This window comes from Coccinella septempunctata, chromosome 3, assembly GCF_907165205.1.
Source record: "Coccinella septempunctata chromosome 3, icCocSept1.1, whole genome shotgun sequence".
Taxonomy (NCBI): Eukaryota; Metazoa; Arthropoda; class Insecta; order Coleoptera; family Coccinellidae; genus Coccinella; species Coccinella septempunctata.
In genome coordinates, this window is record NC_058191.1 from 40,882,601 (window position 1) to 40,898,985 (window position 16,385).

General features: G+C 40.6%; 1 protein-coding gene across 1 annotated transcript; it reads right to left on the bottom strand.

The window, feature by feature from the left end:
* Positions 1–208: 208 nt before the first annotated feature.
* On the bottom strand, positions 209–16,385 carry LOC123310435 (cilia- and flagella-associated protein 44). Its single transcript, XM_044893902.1, has 27 exons — positions 16,131–16,385; positions 15,897–16,059; positions 15,610–15,767; positions 15,304–15,467; positions 15,111–15,241; positions 14,540–14,863; positions 12,286–12,528; positions 11,817–11,927; positions 11,565–11,759; positions 11,123–11,393; positions 10,805–10,916; positions 10,423–10,536; positions 10,123–10,365; positions 9,528–10,068; positions 9,058–9,273; positions 8,578–8,769; positions 8,239–8,517; positions 7,255–7,454; positions 6,775–7,196; positions 6,465–6,633; positions 4,946–5,084; positions 4,688–4,884; positions 4,301–4,577; positions 2,851–3,081; positions 2,596–2,798; positions 2,278–2,530; positions 209–825 (listed from the first exon to the last, which is right to left on the bottom strand). The coding sequence occupies exons 1-27, from the start codon at positions 16,274–16,276 to the stop codon at positions 352–354; spliced, it is 6,168 nt and encodes a 2,055-aa protein (XP_044749837.1). The 5' UTR covers positions 16,277–16,385; the 3' UTR covers positions 209–351.

Genomic DNA, 16,385 nt, shown 5'->3' on the forward strand with positions numbered 1-16,385 from the left:
TTTGAATTATTTTAGCTACCTCAGCATAATTTGTAGATTGTAATCTTTTACCATTTTAGACTGATAAATCATAGTTTTGTATTGGTGAAAAATATATATTTATGCTGTATTTTTTCAATTTGAAAGTTTTTTATTCAACAGCCTCGTCCCAATGTTCTCTAAACTGTATACTTCTACAGCAAAACCCTAAAAGTCCCCAAGGACTTATAAGCACGTCTTACAAGAAAAAATTTAATAAAACAATCACAGTCGACCTCAAGGTAACTGGATTCAAACAGTGGAACGATATAATAGAAAAGTTACGTAAACAAACATCAAATTAACAATAAATCAAAATAACACAAAAAAATCTCATCTTTGAAAAGTAATGATATCCAGTCCCGTAGCAAACACCCTGTTCAGCAATTCCTCCACCATTCTCCTAACAGGCGCGTGCTCATCGTCCCAGTCGATCTCCACCTCTGCCAATTCCACCTTATCGATGGAGTCCTTGGAGCCGCACAGGCACTCCTCCCACACTTGAATAACTTCCGCCAACTTGACCTTATCTATCGAATCTCTGGAGAAGCAAGAGCAAGAACTCAGTCTTTGCGAGATGGTCTCCGCCGCCTCTCCTCGCTTCAGCACCTCTATAGGTATTTCTTCCACCGTCCTCATCATGATGTTGCACAGGGAGATGTGGTATTTGAATTCCTCCGTCTGCGACATCATGTCCTTGAGAATGTCGTCCATGATCATCCCTACGTATAGCCTTATTTCGCCAGGGGACATTGCTGACACCGGAGGTGGCGGCTTGGCTGCTTCTTTCTTGATAAGGGAGGTCTCCTGTGAAGAATTCATTGGTTTATCATTTCAATTTTGCCCAACCCTGCTTTGGTTTAGAGAAAGAAAACCCCTGCAGACTTTGCTGAAAGTTTACTCTTCCAATGGGGGAATTCTCCTCAATTTGTGTTATCACAGCATATGCAAGCTTAAACAGAATAATTACGAGTTTCATTCATGAATTTTTCAAATGCACCACGGAAACTAATCAAAATCATTCTTCAAATATGAGGTTTCAAAATTTAAATCGCTTCGTTTCTAGTTTACGATTCGGCAACAGCGCCTACTAGAAAATAAAAAGAACAATGGCTTGTTTATAAAAAAACAGCTGTTGATGTCATAGATGTATAATACTAACCTAGATGGCGAACCTGTCAAAATTTTTGAGGCAAACAGACGCCATTTGCAGTTTGGGATAGTTTCTGTTTTGATGTGGTAGCGTGGTATTATATTTACATATATTTACATTTTCAATTATTTTTCACACAGATCGGAAATATTCTTCATTTGAGATTGGTCAATATTTCGATTTTCAGAATTCGTTTTTCATAACTTTTAAAATTCGACTGAATTGCGCATGTTCATCCCGCATACTTCTATAATATCTTTATAGTTCATCCCAAACTACAAATGGCGGCCAAATGCCTCACATCGTTCTTCGTTAACGGATATGAAGTTCGACGTCCAGTTGGTATTATAGGTCCATGGTTGATGTACGGCCATCATAACGCGTGTACTCACTGGCGTGCCTCAACAGCAACCAGCCATAAGAATCCCATAAAATTTCACGACCTTCCTCATTCGTCGCAGACTTCATATACAGCCATCTTTGACTATCTCATCAGAATAGTGTATTTGTTGTCCTTTATTATCAACGCATATTTCAGTCGATGTTGCCAACTTGTGCAATAGAAACAAAACGCTTTAAATTTCAAATACCCATTTTTATTTTTCATTCTTAAGTACTTGAAATAATTTTTTTGGGAAACGGTTGAAATGGTTATTTCAAAATGTGACGTTTCAAAGATATTTCATAAAAAATACATCATTTTCGTCAAAAGGGAGTATTCCCTGTTGTAGTGCCAATTAAGAAACATACTTTCTTCAAAAATTGATTCACGATTTATGAATCTAAAGAATCCAAACTAGATATGAAAATATGGATGTATATTAAGCAGAAGAAACAGAGAATACTGCGAAACAACGAGTAAAATAAACACCTATTAGACGATGATTTCTACAATGAAGTAAATATTTCTGAATATTTTTGGAACATCTACACTAAACTGCCAAAGTTAAAACATTTCCCTGCTGTCTCTCTATCTAATAACCTAATGAACTTCAAAATAATTTCGAAGGACCAATATTAGGGTACTAACTCCGGCCCTGTCTAAGACCGACGATTCGCCACGCTGCCAACTTGTGCAAATATTACTATCACTCAAGAAATATTACCGAGTCCATGAAGTCGAAGCTGGTGACTTTCAAAAGCTCCGCGCCACTTTTTATGTCGTCCAGCTGTTGTTTGGAAGGTTCAGCACCAATCTTATCAACAATTTCTTTCACGATTTCGTTCACGCTCGCGTAGTCGACCAGCGGCGTGATGGTCTCCTTGATGAAATTTTCCAAGGAAACCGTGTCCAATTTCACCTCCAAATTATCCAGGATGTTCTGCATGATGGTCCTTATGACTTCTTCCTTCTTCTCCCTGGAAGTTTGATGAATTGGAGAGTCTCCAATGGAAGTTGAGTGAACTTTTGTCTAAATACTGACCTTTTGTCATCCTGAACTCCGATCGTAGGTAGCTCTATCTCCGAGAAATCCTCACCGATCAATTCGGGATACAGATATTCACGAGCGTGTTCAATGTCTTCGAAAGCTTCTTTTTTAGCACCGTCCACTTTACCTTCATCCTCCTTCTTTCCAGCGGGTAGACGACTCTTCGATTTAAGTGCTTGGATTTCCTTCGTCATCACCTGTTATTAAGTCAATTACGATTTTTCATCTCATTTATGGTGATCTACTCACTTCAATTTCCCTCTCCTGTTGCTTCAGTATATCCCTCAAGCTTTGCAATTCGCTTTCGATCTCTTCTGTGTTACTCTTTCTTTTATTCACCATCTCTCTCTTCTTGTCCTGATTAGCTATCTCGGAGGACAGTTCCAGTTTTTCTTTTTTCAGTAAACCCAACAAATCCAAACGCGCTGTGTTGTCTCTCAACGCTTCAGTGTATTCGATCTCAGCGTTTTCCAGTTTTTTCTGGAAAAGCACCAATAAGTCATATCGTATTCGAAAAGGACCAATTTTTTTCCAAAAAGAAACATTTGAAGTAACGCGACATACTAGACAGGACGCTCTTTACACCCTTCCAAAGTGAACTTTTCACCTGGAAAAGTTAGAAGGACGACTTGATACTTGGGACAGTCCTGTAACTTGGGACAATTACCCCCCTTGCAGAATTCTTTGTTTCTTACCGTTTATGAGTGAAGGGACAAACTTTTAAGATTGTGTAGCGTCTTTTCGGTTAGTTTAACAATTAATTCCTGTTGAGTTTGCCGTGACCAGAGCGTTTGAATTGACAGGAAGAATTAACGAATTCAGGAGAGTGAAAGCGCGTTTTTTATGGCCCTTATACTTTCTAGTGTCCTGTACGTGTGTTTCACTTTGTGCATGTGTAATTTTTTTCTGGATACGTGAGATATTGGGATATTAGATATGTCATGAAACTAGGTTGTTTACAAATCAAACCGCAACACGGATCTCATTCATTTATTTTGTTGTTTCATAGGGTGACTTGGGACAATGCCGAATAGATACAAGCGGCGCATTGACAGCAGGAAATATGCCGATTTTTCGCAGGATATTATTATTTACGTTATTACCACAAAGAAATAACCAAAGAATGAAAGAAATCAAAGCTCCCTTGTTTTGTTTAGTTTTTTTACATTTGTGTTGCAATTTTTTACTTTCGCTGTAATAGGGGTTTAACATTTGATTTCCTTACCGAATTTCAATAGTATAATCACAAATTCTAATTTTTCAAAACTATACACCGTCCCAAGTCACCTATTTCATTTGAGAGTTGAAAAATCAATAGATTTTAACTTGTGTCCCAAGCCCCCCTATCGGTGGGTATATTTTATTTTTTTCAAAATTTATATCCGAATTCTGAAGCATGGTATATATCCTAATCAATAGTCTGAGTCATTAAGCATATTCGAACCTCTTTTTCAGATAAAAATAGGTCACCGTTTTGAAAATATGACAAGTTGAATTCAACAATCGTCCCAAGTCACCCGAATCTTGTGTAGACAACAAAAATCTGATCAAAGAGATTGATAACTACGCTTGCTCAACACTGAGCTACTCATTTGGACCACCACCGATTTAGCAGGCCTATAGAGAAAAATTAAAACAACACTGGCGAAACATCATAAGCATTCAAAAAAAAGAACCCAGAATTCAGTTCAAGACTTACCTCCCACAGTATCATTTCATCGCGATAGATAGACTTGACGTCTGCCAAGGACAACCTGAGTTCGTGGACCATCTTCCTGAGGAGCGCCTCCATCAATTCGTTGACTATATCGTCGCCGAAGGTCTTCTTCTCCAGATGTTCATCGATCACGTCCACCTTCAACACTTTACCGAATTTCAATAACGCCAAATCGATTATTTGCTGCTTCAGAACCGCTATTTGGGTGTGCATGTATTTCAGGTCGGTCTTCATCCTGGCCAGATGCTTGATGTCCACCCTGAAAAACAGAATAAGATCATTCCACGTAAAGCCACATCAAAAACAATTTTTTTAAGGGTCGAAGATAAGGGAAGTTCTCTGTGTCCAGCTTTACGTATATAAACTCACAAATGTCTCGACTTCAGTTTCATAGTCTCCGTTTGCAGTTCCCCAACTCGTCTGTACAATTTAGACAGGGCAGTTTTCGAAAACACCAGACATTCCGAGATGGGCCAAGTTTCCCCGGGACCTTTAAGGTTCTGTATCTGATCCAGATTCAGCATGATGGTGCACTCGACTTCGTTCAGCTTCTGCTGCTTTTCTCTCTGAAACGGTCAAGTTAGAGCTGAGGGATGTTCAGGGGACAAACAACCTGTCTTCGCTTACCTGGTAGCTCGTCAGTTCATCTTGACTAGCTTGGAGGGACAGATTCATCACCCTCAACTTCTTCATGTTCAGTTCGAGGTCTTTTTTCATTCCCTCGATTTCTCTCTGGCATTCCCTGACCCCGATTTCCAGTTGATGCCTGATTGGAAATAGAAAATATCAATTTTCAGTGAAATGATTTCGAGGAAGAAAAATTCTCCCTTTAACAAAGCATAGTTGAGAACAACTAGAACTGCTCTGCTAGTCTGCAACACCACGAATTCATCATTACGTTGTTTGTTATTGCTTGAAAAGGATATTGGAGGAGAGCTCCTAATCAATAATCCTATTATTCAGCTCGTATATTCTGGAAATTGAGTAATATGTGGATATATTGGAAAATTCTTAGCCTACTATAGAACCAAACAAAATTTCAATGTCAAAATATTTTATTACTCAACATATTCTCCTCTCAATTGGATACATTACAGCGAACCTACAACGTCTCTAGACCTTTCAAAAAAAAAGTTTCTTCTTATTGCTCTGCAAACCAGACCTCCACAGCTTTTATAACCTCCTCGTTGAAAGAAAATTTACGACCTTTTAAACTTTCTTTCAGTTTAGGAAAGGGATGATAGTTGGATGGAGCCAAATCTGCTGAATAAATCAATCATGATTACTCCATGGCAATCCAAAAAAACTGAAGCGAGAACTTTTCCAGCAGATTTTAGGACACGAAAATTCTTAGGTCTTGTAGAACCAGAGTGTCGCCATTCCATCGATTGTTGCTTTGTTTTTGGATCGTAGAAATGTACCCAAGTCTCATCCATAGTAACAATTCGGTTCAAGAACATCGTTTTCCAATCGAGCACAGATCGATTGCGATGCTTCTACCCTTGCACGCTTTTGGTCAACATTCAAACATTTGGGGATCCTTGCTGCAATTTTTCTCATGTCCAGATTGACGTGAACTATATGATGAACGCGTTCGTATGAAATATTCAGTGCTTCAGATATACGTTTTAGCCCAATTCGTCGGTTTGATAAAATCATGTCGTGAACTGCATCGATATTTTCGGGGACTTACACAGAAATTGGCCTTCCTGATCGGTCATCATCTTCAATGGAAAATTTACCTCTTTTGAAGCTTGCAGTCCAACTTTTCACGGTCGCATACGAAGGACATTGATCACCAAGGGTATTAAGCATTTCTTCGTAAATCTACTTACCTCTTAACCCTTTTGAATAGTTACTTGATGATGGCTCGATACTCCAATTTTTCGATTTTCACAATTTCGGTAGACATCTTCTTTCTTTTAATTCATTTTGTAACTCTGGTTTACTTTATTGACCTCAAACTTCACACTGACACTTCTAATGAGTTATTGTTCGTTGCTTTGGTAACGCAATATTTGTTTATGCATGGAACTGTTCTAAGTGTTCTAGGCTAACTAGATATCCTTTCAATACATCCTCGTAAAACAGAAATTGAAGAAATGGGATAAAATTGACTCCTCTGCGAAGAAAATTTCTCAGTTACCTTTCTGAACGCAGTGCTATTGTATTATCGAATATTTCTTGCTCACAACCCTTAGGACAAACATTCAGATCCTGCTTTATGAAGCCGAAATCTCTGGAATCGATACTTCTGGTGTCGTCCTCTTCTTCAGACTCTGAACTGGAAGATGACGACGACTCTGAACTGGAATCTGGAAAAATAATGATTTTTTTAGCATGTCCTTCGAAGATTTTAGCAGTAACTTTTGAAACAATTCAATCAGCCAATCATAAATGAGAAAAATATGGTTAAAAGCACCGGTCAATTCTTTTTATGAAGTAAGAGAACTTACCGTCGCCGTGTGGTACCTTGGGCGGCTTGTACTTCTTCTTGAACACCTTCTTCAGGAAATCGGAGAACTTGTTGTCGTGTATCAGCTTGTTGAACTGCTCGTGGATGAGTCCCTGCTGCTCCAGGTTCTTCTCGATAGCCACATTCTGGGTCTCGATCTGCGACTTGACCTCGTTGATCACGTCCTCCATGTCCAACACGTTGGTCATCCTCCCGTTCACCTTCTCCTGGAGCACCTCCTCGTGCGCCTCGAAGTCCCTCAGTATAACGAGCTCCTGGTGGAGCTTGTGGATGAAGAGGTCGCAGAAGAAACCACCGACCAGGGCCTCGGCCCGCTCGTTGTTCAAATTCTCCAGACGATCGTCGAAGTCTTCCAGGATGTCGTTCATTTTCTGGATGATCTCTTCCTGCTCGAAGAGCATCCTGAAATTTTGACGGGTTTCAGGTTGGTGAATCTGGAATATTCGGGGTTTTCTCGAACCGTGTTAGACGAAAGGCTCGTATCTCTAGTTCCCAGGGGGTGGCAGCCCCTCTGGAAAGGTCCAGTAGCTCGGAGATGGAGGATTCGCACACGTCTTTGCTTCGTTGGAGGAACGATGTGTCTTGGAAGAAATCGTCTATGTTTTGGTCGCTGTCCAACCCCAGGATTATTTCCCTTTCCGCACTGTCTGCGTCTGGTTCCTGAGGGATTGAATTCGAATGGAAATTTTGAAATAATGAAGAGGTTTCATTGTGATTTACAGGAAAAAATTCGTGAGTATAGTTTCATTTTTGTCTTCTCCAAAGTATGAAAGTAGATAAACAGCACAAGTTCTAGCGCACTTTTGGCCAGTCTCACATGTAGGTAAATTCTTATAAGAAATTCTTAGGTGCTAATTAGAGAAACTGGTTCACTGTGAAATTTTGTTGTATTCCGTTCAGGGTCATAACGTAGAAAGCTCCAATACAGTCCTAGGCAGCTGTAAGCAGACAACCCCTGGTAAACTCAAAGAGCTTCAGTTACACTTATTTGCTTAGCTGTTTATTCAGCTATCTACAGATGTCTGCTGAGCCGTTTGAAGGTTTGTTGGAGCTATGAAGGGTAGAGAGATGAGAGAGATAGTTGGAGATGTCTAGAGCTTTCTACGTAGTGACCTAGAACGAAAAACAGCACCACGAGCAGGGGAGTTCGATTCTTTATATCTCTGTTACATCTCAGCAACAACATCTGGCCGAGATTTTAGTAAACTTTCAACTCCACGAACTGTACGATCGAAAATGTCACCATGTAGTGAATTTCAATAATTTCCATGCATTGTTAAAGCTTATATGCTCCTGTTTTGAGTAACACCATAGAATTTTGTTGTCACCTGTCAAAAATGACAGGTGTCACCTGTCAAAATAGCGAGAATTTCGAGATTAACCTCTGACTGATAAATTTGAAGGCGAAAAGATGGATTTTTCTTCAAAAATTCCACGTACTCACCTCCACGAACCTCTGGATGTAGTCCTGCGGCACGTACATGAAATGCTCCTCGGCAAACTCCGCCTCCTCGTCCTTCAGAACTACCTGGAACTGCTTCTCGGGATGCTCGGACTCCTTCTCCGGCGGCACTGGAGGACCTTTCTTCCTCGTCTCTGGCGGTATCTCGTCATGGATCTTCTTCAGTTTCTTCTCGTACCTGAGCAGCAGCTGCCTCACCTCCTCCTTCTGATCCCTCAGGCTGTACACCTTCTGGCTGAACTTGTGGCGTATGCTGTATTGCTTTCGAGGGGGGAGATATTGTTTTAAAGCGATCGTTTCTCGTTTTTTCCTAGAAGTTACCTTCCTTCTGCTCATTATGATCTGTCGGTACTTCTTCAGGGTTGTCTCCCTTTCTTGCGGATTGGTCACTTTGTAATTGTCGCTGGTCTTGAGTTTGAAGTCTCCTATGTTCTTTTCTGCGTACGACAAGGCGGCCACGTCGTCTGGGTGGTCCAGTCCTTCGACTGGTTGGAGAGCCATGAAATCTTCCCACTGAAAAACGCGTTGCTGAAGTCACCGGTTGTTTAATTGTTTCGTACTTGACTTTGACATAACACGTAGGTTACTTCCTATTGAATATACTTTGGGGAGGTTCGAAATACACGTCGAAAAATCAATGAGCAACCTTCAGAAAAGATCTGTACAGGTAGAGAATAAATTATCTACGTTATAGAGAAATCCTCTTCAAGATCTGAGTTGTGGTTCGAGGGTTATGTAAGAACAAACAAACAAACGAGAACTAACTAACACTAGCTCACAATGAAAGCAAGAAGCACCTACTTGTTCTTGTCTAGATTCCCACTTAGCCTTTCTCGTTCTATATTTGTTCAGGAGTCTGGTGAATTTGGCGTCCAGTCTCATGTCCAATGTGGACTGGGACAAGGTAAGGAGGAAATACTCCAGTTCCTTAGCTTTCTTCTTCCTGGCAACTTTTGCTTTTGCAGCCGCCGCAGCCCTCTCGACAGTCCTGTGGGATATAATCAAACGGTGCAGTTTCTAGAACACTCGAAATTTAACGAATGTACCTACTCGACTTCATGTTTTACTCCTTTCTTTTCTATTATAAGAGCAGCATGTGGAAGGATTTATGAGTAAAATTGACAATTTTTGGGTGAAACAGAAAACACTCTTGTCAATTAGATGTAGCGAGTGAGATAAGATTAGGAACACTTGCCACTATTGACCTTCGAAATCCAACAAAGAGAGAGAAAGTTTTTGGTGTAAGTGAAGGTGTAAGTTACAATTTATACCGTATTAAATATTGACCTGCCTTTGAGATCCGCCTCCAAGATCCTCATGTCTATGTAGGCGTGCATGTTGAAGAGGGCCGGAGAAAGCCTCTTCTGCCTCAGGCAACTTATCTTGGTATCCCTGACCAGAGCAGTTATGGTTACAGGGAAATAATCCACCCTGTTCAGATAGTAGGACCGCAGTTTCTTCAGCAACGTGTCTGCCTTAGAAAGGTCGAAAGCGATCTTCCTCCTAACCAGAGCCACCTTCCTCTCCAGCAGGATGTGCAAGGCTTCCGTCACCCTAGGATCTATCTCCAGATGATCCTGTTTTATCCTCTGGCTCTCGGGGAGGGCTGCGTTTCTAGCTAGAATGGCAGCGTATCTTTCCCTTAGGGCCGCGATCTTATCCCTGTAGATCTTCTTGTTTTGGTTCGCCACCTTCATGATCCTGTCGTTCTCCGCCTTGATCATGGCCTGCTCCAGGCTCAGGACGTCTTGGCCCTTCTCATCGGGCACCTCGGGCAACTGTTGGTATCTAGTGGCCGTTTCTGGTATGGACCTTAGGAAGAAGATTCGTCAGATGAAATAAAGAGCTGCAGAATGGTCGCCTTACTTCTGCGGCACGTAGTCTTGATCGTCGGGATGGAAGGTATACGAGAAAACGTTTCCATCATGGCCACAGGAGAAGAAGTATTTTTCGTCGTAGCTGAAGGCCATCTTGGGCACGAAACCGTTCAGATTTTCGTGCATCGCCAGCGTCCAATAATCGCCCAGGTCTCGAAAATCGTTAGGGTTCACCCTGTTCACACGTATGGTACCGTCCTGCATGGCGAAAATCATGTATTTCCTGTTGTAGCTGAAAAACCGTTTCAATATAGTCAAAGGGGGTTCCTAATTCGAATTCCTCACTCACTTGTAGACGTAACTAGAGATTTCCACGTCGTCAGCGTCGTCTATCATTTGGAATCTCAGAGGAATGTCGTCTTTTTGGTCTATCTGATATTCGTAGATGTAACCAGCATCGTACCTGAGATGGGAAAGAAGATTTGCCAATTTAAAATCGACTAAGTATCGCCTCAGAGGTTCAGAAACAAAACTTTCGAATATGAGGAAAGAGTTTTATCACGAGGGACCCTAAGTGCACCTCTGTCGTCTATGGTGCACTGTACAGTTCGCGATCCGTCTTCTGGAAGCTTCGCAAATCTCATTTGCAGTCTCTGGATCTTATTTTATAATGACCAAATCAATGTTGAAATAGGGACAACTGTACAAAATTAATTTAATGATCCTCTCACCCTGAGATCGATAACCAAATTGTATTATCTGGAGTGTACTGCATCCAAAGAATATCCCCAGGCGTTTCCGGTATGTATAAGGGATCCCACTTGATGGAAGATTCAGAATCAGCTGTAAAAAAACTTTAATTTGATTCGGAAACATCGATTATCAGGTTACGACTGAAATAAGAGATATTCAACATTGATTCGTTCAAAAACTGACTTCTGCATCAGCTCCTGAAGGTATTTGGATCAAATTGATCTGAATCCAGAAGATTTTTCTCATTTCCAAAGTTGAATATCATATTGGCATTTTGTGCCGTTAGGATATCTTGCCTAAAAACAGTTCTTCGTCGATTTCCAATCCTGGATTCTCTTCCTTAATCTTCTCCATCTCCACTCTCTTTTTTTCCACCTTCTCAGCTTTCCGCGCCTCTATGATAGAGATCTCGATGTCCCTTCTGATCTGCGACTTGTAGCTGAGGAATTTTCTGACCTTTGGCTTGACCTTCAGGAGGTACGAAACCGTCGTGTAGAACTGCGGCTCGGTAGGCACTTCTACCTCGAAGAAGGAACCATGGAGGCAACCGACGCTCACCGTGTTGGACTGCAAAGGTCAAAGATCGATAACTACGTGATTAATTGCGAAAAGAATGACCCTAAGTACGCCCCTGTCGTTCTATTCTTCGAAAGAAACAGAGTTTGGGTCGATTTGTTTAGAATTTTAGAGGCTATGTGGGTTGTTTTCGAATAATACCTCGTTATTTTTCTCACTTACGTAGTTCGGTTTCCAAATGATGCAGTTTGGTATATCCGGCGATGGTATATAACCGATAGGTACCAATATAACGCAGTCCTTCTTCGTTTCCAATTTGAATATGAAGATCGTTGAGTCCGCACCGCCACTGACCAAAACCTTCTGCGTTGGGTTTATGGAAACGCAGGTTACAGGCTCACTGTGGGGTTTGATGATCTGGGGAAAATGATACAAATCAATTCCGTTCGCAGATCCTAGCTATTGTTCACCTGCCTGTATCACGCTGAAAGTTATGTCTTCCTCTTCTTCTTGTAGATCGAGCAAGCAAACCCTTAGATTACCGTCGTTGAAACCCATGATGATCTCATCTGCCGATTTCACCAGCTGGAATTCGAAAAGAGTTAGATTGGAAGCTTCTATTCCCAAATAGTTGCTAGAGAATTTCAACTCGCGTGAGTGGACTTATGGATAGATTTGATGGAACCTTCATTCGAATAATAGTAAAGGTTCAATCAATTCTATCCGTTATCCATCGAGGTGGGAGTTGTGGCACACTGATGAGGTCAAATGAGGCCCAAACCATGGTGAACATCTACTCTTCCTCGATGGAATGATCTTTCTGATCATGGTTTGCTAGCTCTTTCTAGGTCGTACAATTTCGAATGATGGGAACGAAGAGACAAGGCCTCATTGGACCACAGTTATAAGATGATAGGACTTCGCTCCTTCAAAAGTGAATTACCGTAATGGGCAGCCAGAGCAGGCAGGATCCTTTGGCGGGAAATTTGTACTCGAAAACGATCTTCCTCTTCAAATAGTTGTACGCAAGAAATCGACCACCTATGCCTAGGGTAATGAAGAAGTGTTTGCAAGGGGAGACAGCTAGATCCATCACATCTCCAGCGTGGCATTTCACCAGTCTCTGACCTTGCTCTGGAGTCACGTAGACGTTGCAGTCTATCAGCCAGATACCGCCATTGCCGTCCTGAAAATGAGCGTGACACAGAGTGAGCACGAAAATGAAAAATGGAAACACAAAAAAATTATTTTCATGTAAACAGGATATTTGGATGTTTGGTATATGGATATAGGTTTTCGAACACGCTGCATCTATTGCGAGCAATTTCGAAAGGCTATCGCCCTTCGTTTAGATTTTCATCGTTGAGATGGAATTTTATATTCTTTATATTTTTTATATTCGTCTGATCCAATTGGGATTTCTGGTTCAATAATCAGCGTTGCCAAGGCTTTCACCCTAACACAAAAACTCGGTTTCGAAAATGTCGATTTTTTGGGTCAAAAATGAGCAAGGGGTGAGACCCCCCTAAAATGACCTATTTGCTACTCTGTCTGAAAATCAGGATGTTCTATTACTGTCTTAGGATACGGAGTGCATAGAATTTGTTTTGAAGATTCAAGAAAACCAAACAGTTGATGATTCAATAGTGAATTGCACTCCAGAGAGCTCTTCGATGTCAACTCGAAAATGAAAAGTGAAAAAACAAAACAAATTATTTTCTCCCAAACTGGGCCAGATATTTGAAATTTTGGTATGAAAATATAGGTTTTCGAACACGCTGAATCTATTGCGAGTAGTTTCGAAAGCCTATCTCCCTGCGTTCAGATTTTCATCTCTGAAATGGCATTTTTTTAAAATTGCAAATTTCAATCTGCGATATCTCCTCTTATATTCGTCTGATCCAATTGGGATTTCTGGTTCAATAATAAGCGGTGCCAAGGCTTTCACCCTAGTACAAAAACTCGATTTCGAAAATGTCGATTTTTTGGGTCAAAAATGAGCAAGGGGTTAGACCCCCCTAAAATGACCTATTTGCTACTCTGTCTGAAAATCAGGATGTTCTATTACTGTCTTAGGATATGGAGTGTATAGAATTTGTTTTGAAGATTCTAGAAAACCAAACAGTTCATGATTCAATTGAGAATTGCATTCCAGAGAGCTCTTCGAAGTCAACTCGAAAATGAAAAGTGGAAAAACAAAACAAATTATTTTCTCTCAAACTGGGCCAGATATTTCAAATTTTGGTATGAAAATATAGATTTTCGAATAAGCTGAATCTATTGCGAGCAATTTCGAAGGCCTATCTTCCTTCGTTTAGATTTTCATCTTGGAAATGGCATTTTTTTGAAATTGCAATTTTCAATCTGCGAAATCTCCTGTTATATTCGTGTGATCCAATTGGGATTTCCGGTTCTATGATCAGCGTTGCCAAGGCTTTCACCCTAGCACAAAAACTCGATTTCGAAAATCTCGATTTTTTGGGTCAAAAATGAGCAAGGGGTTAGACCCCCCTAAAATGACCTATTTGCTACTCTGCCTGAAAATCAGGATGTTCCATTACTATTCTAGGATGTGGAGTGCATAGAATTTGTTCCGAAGATTCTGAAAAACCAAACAGTTGATGCTTCAATAGCAAATTGCACTCCAGAGAGCTCTTCGAAGTCAACTCGAAAATGAAAAGTGGAAAAACAAAAAAAATTATTTTCTCCTAAACAGGGCCAGATATTTGAAATTTTCTTATGAAAATATGGGTTTTCGAAGACGCTGAATCTATTACAAGCAATTCCGAAAGCCTATCTCCCTTCGTTTAGATTATCATCTTGGAAATGACAGTTTTCAAAAATTGCAAATTTCACTTGAGAATTCGTCAAGACCGAACGGTCGCTCCGAGATGGATGAAATCTTGAGATTTATCACAAGAAGAGTTGCTCTTTCAGAATATGTATAACAATCGGATCTACGATGATTTTCCTGGAAGATACGCGACTCGAAAGTTGACTCTCAAAATATTTCCAAAAAGTTGGGGTCAGTTGAAACTTCCTCAAGATCGAACGACTCTGCCGGGATGAATGAAATTGTCGGATTTGTCACTAGAAGAGTTGCTCTTTCAGAATATGTATCACATTTGGATCTACGATAATTTTCCTGAAAGATACGCGACTCGAAAGTTAAAGTTTGTCCGAAGAAGCTAACAAACCTGTGCGAAATAGTGGTAAGATTCTGGATCGTGCCTATATCTCTTGATGATAGACATCAGCATAGTCCCGGGCGTGTAAAAATCGTACGAAGGTTCTATCATCACCACCCTGTCATCCTCTGGTGGATCAGCCTGGTCGATCTTCTCATACCACCAAACCCTCACGTGTCCATCCTGGGACACCGTCCACAGCTCCCCCTCTAAGTAGAAGATCTGCACGATCTGTTCCTCGTGCAGGGGCTTCCTGTTGTTCCTCATCACTTCCACCTTTATAAGCCCTCCTTCCCACACCAGAAGGTTACCCCATTTACAACCGGATACCACCTGGAGAAAAAATTTAGGAGAAGCCATCAACCCATGATGAAGCTTTACCAGTAGATTGTTGCAGCTGAAGGTTACAACATTGGTTATCACTAAGTACATTGAAACCTCAAGTAGGCTACTACTACTACCAAACTCTACAGAGTTTAACCCTTCTTAGAAAGAAATAGAAGAACAAATGCATTGAGTAACCTCATTTTGTCAACTGGTTACACTTCATTATCGATTTTCTTCCAGTGGCCAACCTTACCTTCTCATCTGGCATTGGAATAACCCCCACAATGTCTGTATATTCAGTTTTTCCAAATCTTCCTACTTCACCCTTCAACTTGAGGCCGGTGAAGGTGTTGCACATTTTCCAAAACTTGATGTGAGCTACCCCTTAGAAATATGAACGAAATGAATTAAATTTTGATCGATTGAGTGGGGTCTTTCCCACCTACCAGCAGAGCACAGTTGTCCTGGCACACTTTCCGAAAACTTCACCCTGTACACGTCGTTTACGTAGGATTTGGTCCTCAGAAGAATGGTGTGCCTTGGCCAGTCGTAAATTGTTATGAGGTAGTCTGGTTCGCCAGCCTGGGATACCAACAGCATACCGTCAGGACTAAAGAAGCATAATTTGTTATTATAATGAAATTTGGAAGTTTTTCAGAAGCAGCTTCTTCACTGATCTGCTGAGCTTAATCCTGATGAATGTCCATATGGAAAAAAGCCTTGTTCTTGATTCTATTCGACAGAATATTTACCTGTAATCGAGATTTGTAAAAGAGGCTGTTGATCCTCCTTTCAGTACGCAAATGATCTCTAATGAAGGCCACTCGTAAATAACCACCAAGGGTTTTGCTCCAAACTTGTTTCCATTTTCAGCAACTGCTATATGCGAAAATTCAGGGTTGGGATTTGTCTACGGAAAAGCCATTGAATCAATACTCCAGTCTTTCTCTTTGAAATTCAAATATTTGTGTTTTCGAGTAAGGAAATGATAGTATAGTAGATTGTAATATTCTCAGAAAATCTAAAAAAGGGACCGTACCCTTATATTTCCTATTCCACCTCCTAGAGCTGTTCTTCTGAATATCATCTCGCCACTTGGTACGTTAAAAATATGAATGATATTCCCCGAAGTGAATAATAGATGATCAGGATCAGCCATTGCCAAATTGAAGTATTTCCGCAGAGTAAATCCATATGAATAACTTCGAAACTGTTAAGGGACAAGTCAAGGTCAAAGAAATAGTTCATAAAAGGTGTAAGAATCAAAGGATACTCGAATTTCAGAATCTCTTCGTGAATAGTACAGTTCTCACTCAATCTAGGACCTGATAGGAAAGTGGCACTATCATAGACTTCTTCCTCTTCTATTTCTTCCCCTTCGATAGATATGTCTTCGACATCATCTTCTGTATCAGTCATTTTTGAAATTGGGGTTTTTCAGGAAAATGTTTCAACACATCATTTTTAAATTCTGATTGAAACGACACTATTTAACGTTTCTAGGTAACCATTATGTGAACTGGTTGAA

Excerpts from the sequence above, each read along its gene's own strand:
- LOC123310435 (XM_044893902.1), bottom strand. The coding sequence starts at position 16,276 with ATGACTGATACAGAAGATGATGTCGAAGACATATCTATCGAAGGGGAA. Across the intron at positions 12,529-14,539 it reads CTTACCACTATTTCGCACAG|GACGGCAATGGCGGTATCTG; the intron begins GTTTGTTAGCTT and ends GCTCATTTTCAG. Across the intron at positions 9,274-9,527 it reads GCAGGTCAATATTTAATACG|AAACTGCACCGTTTGATTAT; the intron begins GTATAAATTGTA and ends CGAGTGTTCTAG.